Source organism: Dermochelys coriacea, chromosome 3 (genome assembly GCF_009764565.3).
Source record: "Dermochelys coriacea isolate rDerCor1 chromosome 3, rDerCor1.pri.v4, whole genome shotgun sequence".
NCBI lineage: Eukaryota > Metazoa > Chordata > Testudines > Dermochelyidae > Dermochelys > Dermochelys coriacea.
This window is the reverse complement of record NC_050070.1, coordinates 144,728,790-144,744,419: the sequence shown is the minus strand read 5'-3', so window position 1 is coordinate 144,744,419 and position 15,630 is coordinate 144,728,790. Positions and strand designations below refer to the sequence as shown.

At 39.7% G+C, this 15,630-nt stretch overlaps 1 protein-coding gene across 6 annotated transcripts in view; it reads right to left on the bottom strand.

The window, feature by feature from the left end:
• The window catches only part of PRKD3 (protein kinase D3), an 80,309-nt gene that overhangs the window by 64,054 nt on the left and 625 nt on the right, over positions 1 to 15,630 (bottom strand). For 5 of the 6 annotated variants that reach the window (XR_006280466.1, XM_038394280.2, XM_043512279.1 and 2 more), the window contains exon 2: positions 6,846 to 7,935. Coding sequence is in view for 4 of the 6 variants with exons in the window: in XM_038394280.2 (XP_038250208.1) it covers positions 6,846 to 7,136 (291 nt within the window). In the remaining 2 variants the exon portion in view is untranslated. Of the gene's footprint in view, positions 1 to 6,845; positions 7,936 to 15,630 lie in introns of those variants that run through there. The other variant, XM_043512284.1, reaches the window with a different exon arrangement.

Genomic DNA, 15,630 nt, shown 5'->3' with positions numbered 1-15,630 from the left:
AAGACACCACTTATTTAACATTTTGAAAGTTATCTTCAGACATAAGGACGAGAGGCTTTTCGTTTTGTTTTTAAATGAAAGCTTAGATTCTGGAACAATGACAGCCACCACAAAAAAGTACCAGCTAGTTAACTATTGTGAGTCATCCCTATCCAACCCTGGATTTTGTTATATAGAAAATCTGAAGGGGTTAAGCAGCCATTTGTGTCCTAGACACATTCTAAATGTTACCCAATTAGAAATTTCAAATTAGGGTAATTTTTTTAAATGACCACTAACTCAAAAAAATTGATCAAGTCTCTTCAAACTTTGCAGAAAATTTCACTTTTGCCTTCAAAGTGAACTGGGCAATTTTCAGGCGAAAAATATTAGTAGAATTATACAAAGATCAAAGAAAGATTTACACTGGAACATAGCTGCACTATCAGGAGGGGCACAGTGACCAGTCAAAAACTAAAATCACACTTCTGTCTCATTTTTATCTGCTATTGTTTCAAGCAGCAGATAAGATTACCATAACAAAGGATATTTACATTTATTTACTGAAACTAACCATACCAAAGTACTGTCACATGCACAGTTTCCCCTCAATTAGTCTATTTCTTCCAACGCTTGTGTTGGTCTTTCACACAGGAACAAGAGACGTGAAACACATTTTTATAAAATAGGAAAAAATGTCAATCATAAAAATTGACAGGGAAACTTAGCAACAGGTATAGTTGTCACAGTTTCAAGGTAGCTGCACCTGTATGCCCCCTCCAAGGTCCACAAAGGACATCAACTTCAGGCTTCCAGCAGTCACCTCTCTTGTTCGGAGACCTGCATCTCACTAACTTTGGACCAGGGATTTTAAGACTACACAGAACCTTGCTTTACACTGTGATATCCCCAGCAAGCTAAACTACTTCAACATGCCACTGCCTGTGCTTTCTCTTCAGAGACTATAAACAGTGTATAGCACACCATTGTAAGTTACCAGACAGCTCCTTCTTTAGCAAGCACATTTATTCTTAAAGTAAAAATATTACAGAGGAAACATTAAAAAAATAAAATTAATTAATCTACAACCATGCTAAAAAGCTTCCCAGAGGTCACCCCCAACTACAACCTAAGGTTCTGGTAAGTTTTAATCTTTCAAATCCCACAACCAGATTTTCTCTCTGATTACAGGTTCATCCATTTTAGATCCAGAACCAGAATGAAGGCTGGGCACATCATCCATTTATTTATACAGCTTTGGTCTTGGCCTTCTGTAACAGATGATCAGCAGATAGTGCCCCTCTCCTAAGGGCATAACTTCAAAAGGCTGTGTTCCTGCAAAACCAGAGTAGAGGAATTTGCATTAACCTCTCTCCCTATGAAATCCCAAGAAAATCCACTTAACACTTATTGTCCCAAAAGTCAATATCTGTCTGCAACATTTTCAATATAGTATTTTGAATTCCAAAATCTCACATCTATCACATCTTCCCCTTAAAGAGGTTACATATAATCCTGGCCCAAAATAATACATAAACTTAATACAATGAGGTCTTCCAAGGATATTGCAGGAACTTGCCATTCTGTCACAGTAATATCAAACTACTTTTCTTTTTTGAAAATGACTAGATTTCAAGTTGATTGTGCTCCTTCAACTACACTGCCCACCCAAAAATCCTGCAAATACTTCAAGATCCTGATCCTGCAGACTCAATAAGATTATTACATGTGAAAATTTGTAACAGATTGAGGCCTCAATTCCGATAAGACAAAACAGTAAGCAATAATTCAGGGAAGGATGGAGGAGATTGTTATGAGAAGATATGAAGCCCTGGCAGAGGATGAGGGCTATAAAGAGATGTGAAGTAAGCAAATGGAATCTTGCCAGACAAGAACAGGAAGATTACTCTGAGTATGGAAGGCAAAATGATCAAAGGCAAAGGTCAAAGCTGCAAAGAGGAGATCAAGGTAACAATCAGGTAAAAGGATGGAGAAGTACACAAAGACCCAGAGACAAAGGTGGAGGAGACAAGATAATGTAGGATCTTGAATTTGAAGCTGAGAGAGATGGGAAGCTAATGGTGGGATTCAAAAACGGGACTGACACAGCTGGAGTGGAGGGAGATGACGACGACTTAAGTGTATCCAAAATGTTACTGCTAGAGGGGTGAAGAAATGAGAACCAGAGATGCCAAATAGGGGAAGGTTACAGTAGTCAAGGTGACCAGGTGCCACACACAGGTTTCAGCTGTGCAGATGATGGGGTAGGCTGGATTTTGAAGAGGCTAAAGGTATAAGTGACAAAACATAACAAGAGATTGCATATGGGAGGAGAGAAGAGCAAAAAAAGATATTAGGATTGGGAGCCTGGCAGACAGAAAGGAAAGGAATTGTTAACAGAGTTAAAGGAGGCAGATTAGGAAGGAAGGAGACAACTGGGGAATGATATCGAAATCCAAGAGATAGATAGAACAAGAAATATGAGAATTAATGTAAAGAGCTAGATTTGGGAATAAGTGTGGAGGTGGTAGATGAAGCAGAGAAATAGATGGAGGTCAGAGAAAGAAGAGGAGGGGACTGAGAATTGTTTCAAGCAGCAGACAAGATTACCATAGCAAAGGATATTTACATTTATTTACTGAAACTAACCATACCAAAGTGCTGTCACATGCACGTTTCCACTCAATTAGTCTATTTCTTCCAATGCTTGTGTTGGTCTTTCACAGGAACAAGAGACGTGAAACATTTTTATAAAATAGGGAAAAGTGTCAAAATCAAAAATTGAGAATAGAACCCTTAAGGAGGCCAACATATATGGTGATAGGAAGAGAAAAAGGAGAGCACAGAATGATTAAATCAAAGACGAGAGAAATCTGAGGGGTGATCAGTATAAATAAGGAGTGTCCCCTTGACTTTGCCAGATGGTAACCATTAGTCAGGACAGTTTCAGGAAATGGAGGGGAGGAAGCCAACTTGGAAGGACCATAAAGAAATTAAGAGGGGAAGAAATCTAAGAAGTGTGAAAAAAACAGCACACTGATTTTGGAGACAAAGGGAGAACAGTAGTTAGAAAGGAAAATGAGAACTCCACACACACAAAAATATAATTCTTCAAGGCAAAAGGAAATCAGCCACAGAAGAGACTTCAGGTAAAGATAAGAGAAAGCTAAAATAACCAGCGGAATCAAGGATGACAGGAGCAGAGAAGGGATGGGGACAGGTTGCAAGGGTAGAGAGATAACAGAAGAGAAGAGATCTTGCCAGAGATTGCTGTTCTAAAGAAAACAGAACAAAAAAACCTAAACTGGTAAAACATCTTTTTCTCATTTATAATTAATTTATGAGAACGCTGCCTCTACTTTATCTAGAACAAAGAAAATACTAGCTATAATTTAGAGCACACTGTCAGCTGTCACAAAATGCATTAAAACATTAGTTTTCTATTGAAAACTGCTAAACAGTTCTACTTTTCACTTCATTCCTGACATCAGAGGGTGTGCAGGGAAGAAAGCAATTGCAGTTAGCAGTAGATTTAAACATTAAATCGGGTACTATTGAGGCAGTTCCCATATCTTATCAGATATCAAGACTCGCTCTGCTCTAACACACTTGTTACATATGAATGTCTATTTTTAACAACATGCACTTTAAGTTTATATTTTTATTTGGTTATGCCTAAGGTTCCTCTCCAAACTCCACTCTGACAAAAATGTAGCTGGTACACAGGTAATCTAAATAAGGAAAGACAGTAGCAGTGCTAATTATAGTTCAGGCATGGTTACAATCCCCTACATGGCTGTAAAAATAAGGATAATTTGGGAACATCCCTATCAGATTTAAAGAACACTGACAACCTGACTTGTTTAAACTGACTAATTTAAAAAAAAAAATCTTCTGATATAGAATACCCTTTACACAGAATGCCCTGAATTTCAATTTGAAAAGGTTTATTTCTGCTCTCCTGATGATTTTAAAAGGAGTTTTTGGGGCAAGTTCAAGAGCAAAACCAGACGTACATGGCCCTCCAATCTTCTCTCTCTTCCCCTTCCTCTCAGTGAAAAGGTATGCCCACTCCCTCTTCAATTTCAATTCTGCTGCCACTACTTTTAAGTGCCCTTTTGCAGCACCTGGATGATTTGAGCTCCCCCAAGTGCAGTGCATGAAACAGGAAGTCCAACTGACCATTGTCAAAATAGCAAAACTGACTAAACACACAGTAAACTGAAAAAAAATTAAAAAAATTGCTCTCCAATTTTTCAATTACAGAAATTGTTTTAGCTATTACCTGTAGTAGCTACTATACTTTCTGATGGAAGTGTAGTTTTCAAGTATACTGTGCTACCCTAAGAGAAATAAAAACACGTTTGAAGATAATTGTTTTTAAGGGCAAATATGAGATATTTGGAAAGACTTGCAAAGAGATCCTGCCCCTGCTGCTCCTGGTTATGATGGAGAAAAGGGGTACTAATCAGCACTCTGTAGACAGCTGGAGCCCCCCAACCAACATGCTTTAATATTCTACAACTTGTCCTGAGGTAGGGAGCTACTGAAGGTAGGCAGGCAATTCAACCTCAAATGCAGAGGCGTCTGAGGTTATAGAGACAGATCAAGAGTAGTCTCCCCCATCTTGCTATACAGAGAAACAACATGCAATTGAAATATGACTTAGAAGCACTATTAAGAAACATAGGGAAGAAATACCAAAAGTAAAAGGAAACTATCAGTAGAGTTGAGAAATTTTTAAAGAAGAACAAAAGTTAGAAACAGTTCCAAAAAAATCACAAATCCTAAACTTTTACAAATTTACTATAAGCAGTTTTTAAAAAGCATGCATCTCCTGAACCCCGAGAACAAGCTGTGTACTTTCTTGAGGCTAGAAGAAGTTAACCGGTCAAGAGGAGAGACACCGAGCCTGCTATGAAATGCAACAGGTAGGTGAGGCCTGATTACCACCAAATTACAAGGCATTCCTGATGGGACAAAAAATAGCTGTGTGCAGGATAATTCTCAGAGAAAAAAGTTATATTTTTGTTAATGTTCTGTTAACAGACAACATATTTATGGATATAATTGTGGTTCTGCCACCTGACTTCAGGATCAGTTCCAGGCAGGATACCGGTATATTGCCGTGAATTGTGGGGTAATATTGCCACTTGTGAACTGGCTTCAAAAGTCCAACACACATAAGCAGCCATCCCTCAATTTCCTGGTCAGTTGTTTGCTGCCTGCATGGGGCATGCTCTCCCTAAGCAGCTCTCTGTTGGCATCATCAGTCACAACAGTTAGTATACAGATGAATTAAAGCCAGTTGGGGAGAGGAAGACCAGGATCTTGAAATCCTAGCCAATTTTACAATCTACCTGGCTCCGCATATAATGCGCTTCTGAACTTGAGCTATGAAATGGCTATAGATGAGGCCACCGAGAATAGACAGAAAGTGGCAAAATAAGAAAGAATGAACAAAGAGAAAGGTGTCAAGCGTGAAGACAGGAAGAAACAAGCAAACGTACAGATGCAAAGAGAGGGAGAAAAAAAAGAAGGACCATAAAAGGTTGGAAACAACAGTGGTGCTAACTTTTATGTCCTACCTATATTTTTCCCCCCACCAAAAATTATATATGGGTCATTGCCTGAACTATTTTTGGTAGCTGACAAAACTTTTGTGAAATCAATATGTTTACTACATTTCTTTAAAAAAAAAGGTGAACCACAGGATGAGAATACAAAAAAAAAAATCTTATGGAGAAATGCCATTAGATTATCTAGATACTGGTGCTCATATCAAGCTTACTTAGGATTTTGAGAGGGTGGAGGTAAGAGAAAAGAACACTGTATTCCAAGTCTAATAAGCCTTTCTATTCATAAACAGTTCAGAGAAATAAAAAGAATTACAGGCAAAGAAAATCAACTTAGTTGACACTCCCATTGTGTTTATTTCCTCTCGTGATTTTTTCCCACTCCCCTTCTATAAAACTGTTCAATATAACAACTCATTTGAGGGAATGGATACAATTAGGTTGTTTTCATTATTTGCTTGAAACTTAACGTGAACTTTGAATTTGGTTAATAGCACGTAATCTATACAAAAAATACAAACACATGAACAAAAATAATGAAATGCACATTTCCTTTCTACCAACTCAGAACATTTTAGCGCTATACTGGGGGTTCTCAATTTTTTTCCACACTGCAGACCCCATCTTAATGGAAAAATTGTCTCATTGATACCTCCCCACCCACTGAAGAGTATATTGCATCCTTGTGAAAACTATAGCAATTGCTTATATGGAAAAGAAATATTAGGAAAGTATTAGCTGCCTTTTAATGAAATTTTGCAGCTGTAAACAAGAAAAGCCAATACCATATGACCCACCAGGCCCCTGCAGACCACCAGCAATTGTTCTGTGAGCCACCACTGGACCAAGGACTATAGTTTGAGAATTGCTGTGTTATACCAAGAATACTGAACAATGTTTTCTTCAAACACAAATATATGGCAACAATGACCACAGAAGAACACTACTAGAGAGCAGCAACGCTGACTACAACCACAAGGGGGAAAAATAACATTCTTTCCATATTATAAAAACTAATTACTGTATGAAGAGTCCAACTTTATTACTACATTTCTATTGTAGGATTTCAGAAGACAGACATAAGGAGAGCCCACTTCCTTTTAACTGAAACTCCCGTCTTGGGAGGTACATCTTTTAGAACTACATGGGATCAGCCTTAACACAGTCCCAACACTGGTCTTGTCTCTGCACATAACCACTTGATGTACTCAAATTACACAGAGCGATAGCGATGATAGTAAATTAAAACAATTATTACAATCAACAGCATTGTATTTTGTTATACTATACCTTCTGGTAAACTATAGAACAGACTAGGTCTTTGACAGATGAGAGGGACAAGTCCTGAGCTTCAATGGTGACAGTCTCCCGAGTGAGACCGATCTGCAGCAGGAATGAGACCCCATGCATAGAGCCCCTGGAGTTGGTGAGACTCTGTGTACCAAGGCTGCCATTGGACAGCCGGTTGGAGAGCCCCGACTGGGGACTTGAAGACAGAGAAGGGGTTGGTGGTGCAGCAGCATGAGATGCAGGAGGAGAAAACTTCTGTAAGGATGGAGGAGAGGAATCGTTTGCTGACATCTGACTTTCTTTAAATCTGTCGAGATCTGCCTAGTAGTCAACTTTTTTAAAAAAATAATTTCACCAGGGTGTCTATTAAAATTTTACAGTTTAAAGGATAGTCTAAAGTTTCCCTTTTTCAGTTCAATAAGAGGCCCCTGACTGATGCATCATGTTCATTTTCCCTTTCATTCTGTTCAAGCTGATGAGCAAGAGAATTTCAGCTGGAAGTTACTTTAAATTAAAGGTCCTCTTTCCACAGTTTCAATCAGCTGATCAAAGACACAGACTTGCCTTTAGCACCACATCCAGATGTTTGGAGAGGCTTAAATCATCATGAAATTGTCTCCTTCAAAGGAATAAATCAATACTTTTTTTTTTTTTTATACAGGTCCTTCATTTTATTTCTTGAGAGAAAAATCTTGGTCTCAGATAGAGATTACTGTTGGTAGATCTTTAAAAAATATTCCTTCTCTCACTTAACTCCAGACACTATATATCAAACACAGGCTCATCTTCACTTAGATGTCTTTTTCTATTTAAACAAAAAAACACGTGGATAGCATCCTGAGCCAATAATACTGCGTATATCAGTGTTTATGACGAATCTATTCCTTTCTTCAAAAGTTCTTCTCGGAGTTCATTAAATATGCACGGACATGGTAAAAAAGTTAACTTAATTGATCTCCAAGTTTTCATTTTTGGGAAGTGTTTTATCTCATGAAATGCAGGAACAGCATTTCTAAAAACACAAGCACATTAGATCTAATCTCTAGGTTCACCCAGATAATCTGCAGCATTTTGAAATGTGGTATTCCGCCTGGTAGGGGAAAAAAAATGATATTATTTCAAATTAGTTTATAATTTTGCATAAGAGCAGTATAATCACATTAGTTTCAAACTATTACTAATTCCTTGCAAATACATCTATAGTGTAATTAATCAATTTTTACATTCATTTTGTTGGTTAATAACAGATGCTTAACTGCTTCCTTGTTGTATACTATACTATATACATGGTGCCTAAAGCTACCCAGCATACGTGCTCCATTTGACATTTCATGATTGTTTTCCCAGTAATGTCAGAGGAAAGAGTCGTTCAGACTGTAACTATTGATGTAGAAGGGCTGAGCACAGTTCTGTTTTATGGTATACTGGTTTGTAGGTGGTGTGTGGGATAATACATTAAATGCAATCAAATATGCACAAAACCACAATATTATCATTAGAAAATTCGCTGGTGCTTAACTTGGATTTTATAATATTATTCATTCAATTCACTATAACAATGTGAAATACAGCACCTAGAAAAGTTTAGCTGTAGAAAGATATTTACACAAAGTTTTCAAAAGAGCTACTATACGCCATATTAATGTTCTTATACCTGACGAACAGTGAACCTGCCACTTTTTTATATGTATTTATTATTGTTTTGTGATTATTTTAATTCTTTTTTGCTCTGCATTTGGTGATTATGGACTCTAATTATTTGTTGTAATATATTATTGCCTGAACCAGCATTTCAAGCATTCAGGAGCAATGCTGAATAACCATTCATTGAATACATTTTGTCTATACTAACAGCTCTGGCTGAACTTTTAATAGTGCTGAGCTTTATCATTTGGCTATATTAAAGAACAAAATGAGGCAAGTTTGCATTTTATAACAGGAATCAATATGACAGATAGTTTAAAACACAATGAAATATCATGTCAGACATACTAATCTGAGACAGGACTGAGGGCACAATTCTATGACTCCCACTGACAACCTCAGAAATTAAGGATGCTCAACATTTTACAGAGAGTGCACAGCATTTCAGAGAAATGTCACTGGTTCCTCAATGTCTTTTCCACGGTTTCAAGAAATATAATTGGAATAACAGCAAAAAAACATTTCTGCATTTCCCCGTGTAACTCTGCTCCCATAAAAAGAAATTATCTGAATGCTCCACCAGGTGACCCAAGTATAAGGATACTATATACTGTATAAAGGACAGGAGTATTGTGGCACCTTAGAGACTAACAAATTTATTTGAGCATAAGCTTTCATGAGCTACAGCTCACTTCATTGGATGCATTCAGTGGAAAATACACTGAATGCATCCGATGAAGTGAGCTGTAGCACACGAAAGCTTATGCTCAAATAAATTTGTTAGTCTCTAAGGTGCCACAATACTCCGGTCCTTTTTGCGAATACAGACTAACACGGCTGCTACTCCGAAACCTATATACTGTATAATGTACTTTTTTCAAGAATAAATCAATATAGACATAAAAGTTCACATGCTTTTCATCACATATTCTGTAGATGAGGGATGCTCACAGAGAACATTACTATCTCTAACAATTAAATTAATCCTAAAAAAGTTAAATAACTCCATGCTTTCTTCAGGACAGGAAATAAAAACTACCCTGAGTAGGAATAAGGCTGATGAACATTACAGCCCTAATTTAACAGATTACAACTACTGGTGAATATTTATCCACAATATAACCAAAGATCCACTTGAGTGTGTGTTTCAGAGTAGCAGCCGTGTTAGTCTGTATTCGCAAAAAGAAAAGGAGTACTTGTGGCACCTTAGAGACTAACAAATTTATTTGAGCATAAGCTTTCGTGAGCTACAGCTCACTTCATCGGATGCATTTGGTGGAAAATACAGTGGGGAGATTTATATACACACACAGAGAACATGAAACAATGGGTTTTATCATACACACTGTAAGGAGAGTGATCACTTAAGATGAGCCATCACCAGCAGCAGGGGGGGGAAGGAGGAAAACCTTTCATGGTGACAAGCAAGGTAGGCTATTTCCAGCAGTTAACAAGAACATCTAAGGAACGTGGGGGGGAGGGGATTAATTTTACTTTGTGTAATGACTCATCCATTCCCAGTCTCTATTCAAGCCCAAGTTCATTGTATCCAGTTTGCAAATTAATTCCAATTTGGCAGTCTCTCATTGGAGTCTGTTTTTGAAATTTTTTTGTTGAAGGATAGCCACTCTCAGGTCTGTAATCGAGTGACCGGAGAGATTGAAGTGTTCTCCGACTGGTTTTTGAAAGTTATAATTCTTGACGTCTGATTTGTGTCCATTTATTCTTTTACGTAGAGACTGTCCAGTTTGACCAATGTACATGGCAGAGGGGCATTGCTGGCACATGAGGGCATATATCACATTGGTAGATGCGCAGGTGAACGAGCCTCTGATAGTGTGGCTGATGTGCTTAGGCCCTATGATGGTGTCCCCTGAATAGATATGTGGACAGAGCTGGCAACGGGCTTTGTTGCAAGGATAGGTTCCTGGGTTGGTGGTTCTGTTGTGTGGTGGCTGGTGAGTATTTGCTTCAGGTTGGGGGGCTGTCTATAAGCAAGGACTGGCTTGTCTCCCAAGATGTGTGAGAGTGATGAGTCGTCCTTCAGGATAGGTTGTAGATCCTTGTTGATGCGTTGGAGAGGTTTTAATTGGGGGCTGAAGGTGATGGCTAGTGGCGTTCTGTTATTTTCTTTGTCGGGCCTGTCCTGTAGTAGGTGACTTCTGGGTACTCTTCTGGCTCTGTCAATCTGTTTCTTCACTTCAGCAGGTGGGTACTGTAGTTGTAGGAATGCATGATAGAGATCTTGTAGGTGTTTGTCTCTGTCTGAGGGGTTGGAGCAAATGCGGTTACATCATAGAGCTTGGCTGTAGACAATGGATCGTGTGGTATGATCTGCATGAAAGCTAGAGGCATGTAGGTAGGAATAGCGGTCGGCAGGTTTCCGATATAGGGTGGTGTTTATGTGACCATCGCGTATTAGCATCGTAGTGTCCAGGAAGTGGATCTATTGTGTGGACTGGTCCAGGCTGAGGTGGATGGTGGGATGGAAATTGTTGAAATCATGGTGGAATTCCTCAAGGGCTTCTTTTCCATGGGTCCAGATGATGAAGATGTCATCAATGTAGCGCAAGTAGAGTAGGGGCATTAGGGGACGAGAGCTGAGGAAGCGTTGTTCTAAGTCAGCCATAAAAACTTTGGCATACTGTGGGGCCATGCGGGTACCCATCGCAGTGCCGCTGATTTGAAGGTATATATTGTACCAACACTACAAAAAGAATGATTCTGGGTGGACTCCTCCTGAAGGTCAAAACAGCAGACTGGACTTCTACATAGAGTGCTTCTGCCGATGTGCACGGGCTGAAATTGTGGAAAAGCAGCATCACTTTCCCCATAACCTCAGCCATGCAGAACACGTGCCATCCACAGCCTCAGAAACAACTTTGACATCATAATCAAAAAGGCTGACAAAGGAGGTGCTGTCGTCATCATGAATAGGTCGGAATATGAACAAGAGGCTACTAGGCAGCTCTCCAACACCACTTTCTACAAGCCACTACCCTCTGATCCCACTGAAAGTAACCAAAAGAAACTACACCATTTGCTCAAGAAACTCCCTGAAAAAGCACAAGAACAAATCTGCACAGACACACCCCTAGAACCCCAACTTGGGGTATTCTATCTGCTACCCAAGATCCATAAACCTGGAAATCCTGGACGCCCCATCATCTCAGGCATTGGCACCCTGACAGCAGGATTGTCTGGCTATGTAGACTCCCTCCTCAGGCCCTACGTTACCTGCACTCCCAGCTATCTTCGAGACACCACTGACTTCCTGAGGAAGTCACAATCCATTGGTGATCTTCCTAAAAACACCATCCTAGCCACTATGGATGTAGAAACCCTCTACACCAACATTCCACACAAAGATGGACTACAAGCCGTCAGGAACAGTATCCCTGATAATGTCACGGCTAACCTGGTGGTTGAAATTTGACTTTGTCCTCACCCATAACTATTTCACATTTGGGGACGATATATACCTTCATATCAGCAGCACTGCGATGGGTACCCGCATGGCCCCACAGTATGCCAACATTTTTATAGCTGACTTAGAACAACGCTTCCTCAGCTCTCGTCCCCTAATGCCCCTACTCTACTTGCGCTACATTGATGACATCTTCATCATCTGGACCCATGGAAAAGAAGCCCTTGAGGAATTCCACCATGATTTCAACAATTTCCATCCCACCATCAACCTCAGCCTGGACCAGTCCACACAAGAGATCCACTTCCTGGACACTACGGTGCTAATATGCGATGGTCACAAACACCACCCTATATCGGAAACCTACTGACCGCTATTCCTGCCTACATGCCTCTAGCTTTCATCCAGATCTTACCACACGATCCATTTTCTACAGCCAAGCTCTACGATATAACTGCATTTGCTCCAACCCCTCTGACAGAGGCAAACACCTACAAGATCTCTATCATGCATTCTTACAACTACAATACCCACCTGCTGAAGTGAAGAAACAGATTGACAGAGCCAGAAGAGTACCCAGAAGTCACCTACTACAGGACAGGCCCAACAAAGAAAATAACACAACGCCACTAGCCATCACCTTCAGCCCCCAACTAATACCTCTCCAACGCATCATCAAGGATCTACAACCCATCCTGAAGGATGACCCATCACTCTCACAGATCTTGGGAGACAAGCCAGTCCTTGCTTACAGACAGCCCCCCAACCTGAAGCAAATACCCACCAGCAACCACACACCACACAACAGAACCACTAACCCAGGAACCTATCCTTGCAACAAAGCGCATTGCCAACTCTGTCCACATATCTATTCAGGGGACACCATCATAGGGCCTAAGCACATCAGCCACACTATCAGAGGCTCATTCACCTGCGCATCTACCAATGTGATATATGCCCTCATGTGCCAGCAATGCCCCTCTGCCATGTACATTGGTCAAACTGGACAGTCTCTACATAAAAGAATAAATGGACACAAATCAGACGTCAAGAATTATAACCTTCAAAAACCAGTTGGAGAACACTTCAATCTCTCCGGTCACTCGATTACAGACCTGAGGGTGGCAATCCTTCAACAAAAAAGAACTTCAAAAACAGACTTCAATGATAGACTGCTGAATTGGAATTAATTTGCAAACTGGATACAATACAATTAACTTAGACTTGAATAGAGACTGGGAATGGATGAGTCATTACACAAAGTAAAACTATTTCCCCATGTTATTTCTCCCCCCCACCCCACTCCACCTCCCACTGTTCCTCAGATGTTCTTGTTAACTGCTGGAAATAGCCTACCTTGCTTGTCACCATGAAAGGTTTTCCTCCTTTCCCCCCCCCCCCGCTGCTGGTGATGGCTTATTTTAAGTGATCACTCTCCTTACAGTGTGTATGATAAAACCCATTGTTTCATGTTCTCTGTGTGTGTATATAAATCTCCCCACTGTATTTTCCACCAAATGCATCCGATGAAGTGAGCTGTAGCTCATGAAAGCTTATGCTCAAATAAATTTGTTAGTCTCTAAGGTGCCACAAGTACTCCTTTTCTTTTTGAGTGTGTGTGTTTGTGTGTACACATAAAAAGTTATAAAAGAGATGTAAAGTTGGGGAAAAAATTAGTCCCTGATCCAGCAATCAGAACTGCTGGTATGGAGCTCTGCTCCCATGAAATAAAGGTGTCTTATTTTAAGATTAATATCATAGCTTCTCACAATTACCTCATCCAAAAAAATCAAAGTAAATTTTTACTTATTTAGTCTTTCAATGTAACTAGTTACAACAAAAATTATTATTTTTGTGCACTCAAAAGTAGGAAAAATAAAGACAGTCCCTGCCTCGAAGAACACATTTGTCACAAAACAAATTAGGGCCATAAACAGACAAAGCAGAAAAAGCAGCAAAAGTGATAGTAAGATCATGCATTTACTCAGTGACTCAACCTTTAAAGACTACTGTACCCCTTTCAACAGTCTGATTTGTCTTGTATACCCTCAAGTTTCACCTCACTTAAAAACTTACAAAATCAGACATAAAAATACAAGTCTCACAGCACATACTGAAAAATTGCATACTTTCTCACTTTTACCATACAATTATAAAATAAATCAACTGGAATATAAATATTGTACTTACATTTCAGTGTACAGTATAAACAAATCATTGTCTATGAAATTGTAGTTTGTACTGACTTCACTAGTGTTTTTTATGTAGCCTGTTGTAAAACTAGGCAAATATCTAGATGAGCTGATGTACCTCCAGAAGACCGCTGAGTATCTCCAGTGGTACACGTACCCTTTGTTGAGAACCACTGCAATAAAGCATGTGAACATCTTAACTGTTCCTTTAACTCTGAGAGCTGGTTGTTGCGTGTGTTTTCCTTGTGTTACTTTCCTATCCCTCACTTCTCATAGATGAGATAGCAGCAATTAGATTTTAGGAGGAATATTAAAGGAAGCAAGAGCAGTGGTTTAGTGAACAAATCTGGGGAAAGGGTTCCAAGAATATGCAACAGTGTAGGAGGAGGCACAGAGATGTATGCAAGAGGAGACGACAGAATTAACTGACATGATGTCATTGGTGGCTAGAAATTAAGAGAAACCAGGGTCAAATGTAGGTACTGGATGCATGCTGTAGGCCCAGGTGTCACTTATATTTGCCCAATTCTTATACTAAAAAGATTTTAAAATGGTAAATATTTGTATTTAAGTCTTTTCATGCCAATTTTTTATTATCTGCACATAAATGTTTAAAGTCGTTTATTGAAAATGGGGGCTGATTGTTGTACTACTAGAAAGGCTCATTTAACAAGACTCTTCCATGTAAATATAACTTGCATCTATACAGCTTCCCCATGCAAGGATTATAAAGTGATTAAAAAAATTAGTTCCTTTATATTACTGTATTAATATTATTTTTTATATTAATCCTGTAATTTATATATTTTTAAAACTCAAATTTTGAAATCAATGCTCATTCCTGAAATGCTTTAAAATTGTAAAAATAAAATTGTTCACAGAACCTCAGAAATCAAAAATGGAAAAGACCTATTAGATGATCTAGAGTCCACTCCCCTGCCAGTACAACACTACTCCATACACTATTTTTTTCAGTTTTGTCATGTCCAGTTTCAAAAGTCCCAAATGATCTTCCAACATGGTCGTTTGGCGATTGTTTCACACAGTATTACATCTTCCAGACAATTTTTCCTAAGGTTCAACCTACATTTTTCTCTCTCGTAAATTCATCCCCATTATTCCTACTTAGACTTTTCAGAACCATGTGCTCCTGGTCTGTGATTGAGACTCGGAGGTGCCACAATAATAGAAATAAAACATGACTCCTCTCCCTCATCGGCAAGTGATTGGCTGGGCGGCTGTTAGTTTTCTCACTCTCCTGGAAGTTGTTTTTGGCAGGACTGCCTGAGAAGGCCCACGTCATACACCATTTGGGGGCCAGCCCTGCAAACCCCCTATTCATGCCATGGGGCCCCTGAGCTCGACGGGGCTCCTCATCACGCGTGGCGAGGCTTTGCAGCGGGCTCTGCGTGCTTGATCCCGTTACCCCCCCCCCCGCCCCCCCCAATGGCCCTGGAGAAGGGCGCGGGCGATGGCCCCGCACGGTGTGGGGACAAGCCCGGTCTGTCCCAGGCAGCGCGCG